A 7,245-nucleotide genomic window follows, 5' to 3' on the forward strand; every position below is an offset into this window, starting at 1 on the left:
TTACAGGGTAAATGTTTTTTAATTTTCTCCTGGTTTACGGAATTGATGTTATTTTGCGGTTAAAGCTTTTGGCTGTTATTTCTAGTGGGTGAATGGCCTATTATGGCCGTTCCTTGATTGTGATATATATATATATATATATATATATATATAGTTACATAATCGTGTGTGCGTGTGTGCAGCTGTTGTCAGGGAATAATGGAATGATATTTGATACAGTATTGATTTTAAAAAATCCATTGTCATAAAATCTCAGCTTGCATTCACACGCGCATATGACTTATATGCCAACGGATTTTTTAGCCCAAAATTATCATTATAGCCATCCCTGACAGCAGTTGTATTGCACATTATCCGTTTATAACTCCCCAAGTACGAAAGTTCTGCGTATGCTTCTCAAGAATGCGTTCGTCAATTTGGAGAAGATCACTCAAAACTTTTTCCATTATTTCACTATTCCTGGTCATTATTGTTTGGAAAAAATGTAAGTAGAATTTTCTTCTTCTTATATTACAATACTATTCATATCTGGTTTGCATTCTAAGAATAAATCAATCCACAATGTGACCACCACCTCATTTTATCAAGACTAAGAGGATTAATTGTAAAGTTAACTTCACTGTGATTTGAAATTAAGCTATAAAATGCCTCATTAATTGGCACAGACAATTTTTCTTATGATATATTTATTTCAGATGGTGAGTTGGCAGAATAGTTATCACGCCAAACTTCGCAGTATTTCTTTCAGTTTGTTTTTATGTGAGTTCAAATCCCACCAAAATCAAATTGGCTTTTCACTTCTTCGGGATCTATAAAATGTACAAATCAAAAGTTTTGAATGGTACAACAATGCACTATAATACAAACAATGGGCTATATACTTGTTGTAATTTAGTCATCCATAGTCTGATAATATTTTGGAATAAAATTCCTTCTTCAGATATTCTTAGATTATAGCAGTGACTCCATCTAAGAATATCTTAAGAAGGAATTTTATTCCGAAATATTATCAGACTATAGATGACTAAATTACAACAGGTATATAGCACATTGTATTATTATGCTTTGTTGTACCATTCAAAACTTTTTATTCTTTACAAACAATACACAATGTTTCAAGCGAACCACAATACTCTCATATACTTATCAAATGTTGTGGTTAACGTAATCTACAAGACCCCTCTTCTCAACAACACTAACCCTGAACACTAGAACGGACTAGCGAACATTGTGAGTTCAGTTACTTTTATGCCACGGAAACCCAATAACCAACTTTATAAGTCCCTGGACACACAAAAAAAAAAAACAGTTCCTGCCACTGCGTTTATTTTCAAAATATTAATTCTGATAGATGGCTTCTTATTATTTCAAAGAATGGTTTAAGATGTTATTCTTTGTTTTCGCTTTCTATCCCCTCCACAGTCTCACATACATATCTATACATCAAAAACATTCCAGCGCTGTTGAATTTATAATTTTTCGGTAATTTCTGATTGTGTCTGAGACTAAGAAGTACTTTGTGAGAAAATTGTGTTCTTGAGTTTATTTTCAGATTATTTATTTCAGTTTTATTAAGCACTTAAGCGATTAATCTCATTCTCTTGAAAAAAAAGTGCTGGCCTTATGTCAAAATTTGTAAAAACATTTTTTCTAGTTCTACGTTTTGAGATCAAATTCTGCTGAGGTCGTCTTTGCCTTTCATCTTTACTATTTGTGCCCTGGGGCTAATGTAATCGACCTACCCACGTCCAATTTCTGGCCTTGTACCAAAATTTGAAAGGATTATTATCATTATTGTTTCCGGCTCTTTATGATCTGAGTTCAAATATCACTGAGGTCGACTTTGTCTTTCCTCCTTTGGGGGACGAATAAATTGGTGCTAGTTGAGCATGGGTCGATGTAATCGACTAGCCTCCACACCCAAAATTTCAGGCCCTGTACCTATATCAGAAAATATTATTACGTACATATGGACTATGCGTTTAAGAAGTTTGTTTTACAACCACATGGTTCCGGTTTCCATCGCTAAATGCAGCATCTTGTACAATAGTCTTTTACTAGCGAATCAGCATAGTCAGATCAGACTCAATGGTGACCTGTTGGAGCCCTTCCCCATCTCCAACAGTGGGAAGCAGGGTTGTGTCCTGGCACCGACTCTCTTCAGCATGATGATCAAACATGCAACTGAAGATATGGAGGATGAGGATGGGGTGTATGTTAGGTATCGTCTGGATGGCAGCCTCTTCAATCTACGGCGCCTCCAAGCCCATACCAAGACCCAGGAGAGGCTGATCCGAGACCTCTTCATGGACGATGCTGTCCTTGTTGCCCACACAGAGTGAGCTCTGCAGCACATCATGTCCTGCTTTGCAGACGCCACGCAGCTCTTTGGCCTGGAGGTCAGCCTCAAGAAGACAAAAGTACTTCACCAACCTACACCCCACATCATTATCTACGGTACCGAACTGAAATCAACACAGCAGTTTAACTACCTGGGCTGCATCATCTCATTCGATGCAACGACTCTCTAAGGCAAATAGGTCCTTTGGCAGATTGTACAAATGTGTTTGGCACAATAATAACCTGAAGAACAAAACAAAGATCAGTGTCTACAGGGGCGTGGTTCTCAGCACTCTTCTCTATGGCTCAGAGACCTGGATCACTTACCGCAGTCACATCCGTCTCCTCGAGTGCTTCCACCAGCGATGTCTCTGCACCATCCTCAACATACACGGGTGTGACTTCGTCACAAACATTGAAGTCTTGGAGCGGGTCGAGATCCCCAGCATTGAATCCATGCTACAGAAGTCCCTCCTCCGATGGGCAGGGCATGTCTCCAGAATGGAGAAACATCACCTTCCTAAGATTACTGTGTTTGGCGAACTCTCCACCGGCTACCGTGTTAGAGGAGCTCCGAGGAAGCTACAAAGATTGCCTCAAGAAGTCTCTAACAGCATGTCATATTGACCACCAATGCCGGTCAGACCTGGCTGCGGACCGTGATGTCTGGCGCCACACGATCTTCAACGCAGTCAGCGAGTTTGAGGAACAAAGAAGAGATGTGTTTAAAGACAAGAGACGCAGGAGGAAAGCGCGAGCCGCTTCTGACACCACACCGGATGTTACCTTAGTCTGTGGACACTACTCACGTACCTGCCTTCCCTGTATCAGACTTGTCAGACATGAGCGTGCATGCACACGACGTGGACAGCCTTCCTGATCTTCGTTCGCGAAGCCGAGCGATGATGATGATGATAGACTTTTACTATAGACTTAGATTAACTAATGATTTATGGATAGAGATTGGTTAATGGAAATATATAGAATCCGTGTGCATCAGAGAATATCTAATCATGGGTTAAAGAAAACAAGTGACACATGATTTTTTACATGGAGCCATTTGCAGTATTTGTTCTGCATTAAATGACTGATACTCTCTTATAGCTCATAAAGTATCAGAAATCAGCCCATTAGGATAAAGATTATATATATATATATATATATATATGCATAATAGTGGTTTTATCTCTAATTTATATTTCATATATATATATATATATATATATATATATATATATTTGTTTTGCAAGATTTTTGATGTGAAATCGTGTGTTGAAACAGATATTGTTGTATTTAGGAATGGTCATTTTGCCGGTTTAGCCAATAAAAACACACGCACTATATATTTGGTGTTACTTTGCTTCAGCATTATTTATTTTTTACATTAATTGTAATCTTATTTCGGCCAGAGTTCTTTCGTCACACTCCTGTGACCGCATCAGTGGTCCTTTGCTTTCTTCTCTCTTATTTATGTGTCTTCATTTGCGCATGCGTATATCTCAATGTGCGTCTATGTTTAGTCAGTGTGTGCGTTATACATACATAGATACATACATACATACATACATACATACATACATACATACATACATACATAATACTAATAATAATGATAATGATAGTAGTAATAATAATAAGTGGGTGTAAACACATGAACAAATTAAGAATAAACAAAAACAAAAAACAAATTACACAAACGTATATAAACAGGAGATGCAAATATTACAGGCATTTCTCCACACACACACTAACTAAACATAGACGCACATTGAGATATACGCATGCGCAAATGAAGACACATACAATAGAAATACAAAATGGCTGACAGTTAGTAAGGAGAGACACATAAATATTGTTACGAGGGGGACCTCCGAAAACTGTACGGAATCCCTCAGACAGGCCCGACTCGATCAGCGAATGTTCCCGCCACGGAAACTCGTCGGAGAGAGGAGAGAGAGACACAACAACAACAACCGCAGCAGCACAGGGAGATACAGAGGCACAGAGAGGCAACCCGAGAGAGACACCAAAAGAGGCAAGGCAAAACGGCAACACTGGCAACACTGGCTTACATTTAACAACAGTTTATATGACAATCAATAGTTACAACATCAAAGCATTTAAGGCAAACAACAAATCAATACATCATACGGGTATACCACAGATCAAAGCATTTAACAACATGCATGTAACAATATAACAGTCCGGAGACACAACAAGTCATATACAGTATTTCAAAGGTACACGTCCGAAGACACAGTTCTTTTCCCAAATCACATCAATAGATAACGTTCACAGTTCTTTATAATCTTTTTCTACACATATCAACACAATTCTGAACATAAATACCACAACTCGATAATCGACATATCGACAAGTCCTTGACTGTTCTTTTCACTGTTCAATACACCGTGACACGTATCAATACACAATCAAATACCTTAATTCCTAATTAGAATCGCCAGTGTCCCATTCCGCACTCCATCTCTCCATACCGCTAATTCCTCCGTACATATTCCCTTCTGTGCCGCCAAGTTCTCTTGCATCCCAACTTGCTCCTAAGATTCCACCGCTTGCTCCTAACTTCCAAGAATCCGACTGTGTTCTTCGACGACCGACTCCCGACTGCCCAAAACCTCACTTCCTTGTCCTGACTTCCACTACCCTAATCTCCCTCTGTCTCTATTTGTTATAGCCTCTCTATTTGCCCTCTGATTCCCTACTCTATCTCTATCACCCGCTGCCTATCACCCTCTCATGACAGCTCTACCATACTCTCTGCCTGTCCTTCTCTGCCCCCTCATCCTCTCTCACTGCCAATTCTTCCTCACATCTGTCCCTTAGCCTTATACTCTATCTCTCTCACTACTTTTCTTCCTCTTCTTCAAGGGATGTCTAGAACGACCCCTAATCGACCGCACAAGGCCAGAAAGGTCCCATTAATCTCCCATTAAACAAAGGACTGTCACTTTTTACTCCAGTCCTGCCGGCACCATTATTCCAAAGTGGGTCACCAAGAAACACTGCACTAGCTAAACTCATAACAATATGAAAGAAGAAAGCAAAGGACTACTGATGCGGTCGCAGGAGTGTGACGAAAGAACTCTGGCAGAAATAAGATTATAACTAATGTAAAAAATAAATAACGGTGAAGCAAAGTAACACCAAATATATAGTGTGTGTGTTTTTATTGGCTAAACCGGCAAAATGATCATTCCTAAATACAACAATATATATATATATATATATATATATATATATATACATACACACACACACACACACACACATACATACATACATATATATACATATATATATATATATATATGTATATATATATATATATAAAACAATAAGAGAGGATCCACTATGTGGATGCTCTAACGCTAGATATAGATCCGCAAAGGGAATCTACCACCAAGGAAATGTTCTCAAGAATTAATTCAATGCACCAAGAATGTCCTCACTTGCCTCAACACGTCTTCACAAGTAGAGTTTTGTGTCCCAAGAAGGGAAGGTATGCATACGTAGGCTGGCTCCATCCCATGTAGAAGGCCACGGGTTGTGGACTCACTTGTCCTGCCGGGTCTTCTCGCGCACAGCACACTTCCAGAGGTCTCGGTCTCTAGTCATTTCCTCAGTGAGACCTAAAGTTCGAAGGTCGTGCTTCACCACCTCGTCCCAGGTTTTCCTGGGTCTGCCTCTTCCACAGATCCCCTCAACAGCTAGGGTGTGGCACTTTTTCACACAACTATCTTCATCCATTCTCGCCACATGGCCATACCAGTGCAAACGTCCCTCTTGCACACCGCAACTGATGCTTCTTAGGTCCAGCTTTTCTCTCAAGGTACTTACACTCTGCCGAGTGTGAGTACCGGCATTACACATCCATCGGAGCATACTGGCTTCATTTCTAGCGAGCTTACGCATATCCTCAGCAGTCACGGCCCATGTTTCACTGCCATGTAGCATGGCTGTTCGTACACACGCATCATACAGTCTGCCTTTCACTCTGTGCGAGAGGCCTTTTGTCACCAGCAGAGGTAAGAGCTCTCTGAACTTTGCCCAAGCTATTCTTACTCTAGCAGTTACACTTTCAGCACACCCACCCCCGCTGCTGACTTGGTCACCTAGGTAACGGAAACTATCAACTATTTCTAGTTTTTCTCCCTGGAAAGTGACGGAAGTTGGTCTCAGAGCATTTTCAGTGTTTATTGTTCCTGAGCATCTGCCACATACAAAAACCATCTTCCTAGTTAGCCTTCCTTTGACATTGCTGCATCTCTTATGTGTCCATAGCTTACACTTGGTGCATCTTATAGAGTTTCTACCTACACCTTTTCTACAGATCGAGCAGGGCCATCTACCTGAAGGTGTTTGTGATTTGTCTACCTTCCTACTGATTACGACTTTGGTTTTAGCTAGATTGACTCTGAGGCCCTTCGATTCTAATCCTTGTTTCCACACCTGAAACTTCTCCTCCAGTTCTGATAGCGACTCAGCAATTAGAGCAAGGTCATCAGCATAGAGGAGCTCCCAAGGGCATCCTGTCTTGAATTCCTCCGTTATTGCCTGGAGGACTATGATAAATAGGAGGGGGCTGAGTACTGAGCCTTGGTGGACCCCTACCTCTACCCGGAATTCTTCACTGTACTCATTTCCAACCCTCACCCTACTAGTGGCGTCCCTATACATGGCCCGCACAGCTCTCACTAACCATTCATCTATCCCTAGTTTTCTCATTGCCCACCAGATAAGGGATCGGGGGACCCTGTCGAAGGCTTTCTCCATGTCAACAAAAGCCAGGTACAGGGGCTTATCTTTGGCTAGGTATTTCTCCTGCAGCTGCCTTACCAGGAATATAGCATCAGTAGTACTTTTCCCTGGCACAAACCCAAACTG

At 40.6% G+C, this 7,245-nt stretch overlaps 1 protein-coding gene across 1 annotated transcript in view; it reads left to right on the forward strand.

Moving 5' to 3' along the window:
• Positions 1-290: 290 nt before the first annotated feature.
• The window catches only part of LOC115209566 (carbohydrate sulfotransferase 11-like), a 39,666-nt gene continuing 32,711 nt past the window's right edge, over positions 291-7,245 (forward strand). The window contains exon 1 of the mRNA XM_036501494.1: positions 291-484. Coding sequence (XP_036357387.1) covers positions 403-484 — 82 coding nt within the window. The 5' untranslated portion in view covers positions 291-402. The remainder of the gene's footprint in view (positions 485-7,245) is intronic.

Source organism: Octopus sinensis, linkage group LG3 (assembly GCF_006345805.1).
Source record: "Octopus sinensis linkage group LG3, ASM634580v1, whole genome shotgun sequence".
Classification (NCBI taxonomy): domain Eukaryota; kingdom Metazoa; phylum Mollusca; class Cephalopoda; order Octopoda; family Octopodidae; genus Octopus; species Octopus sinensis.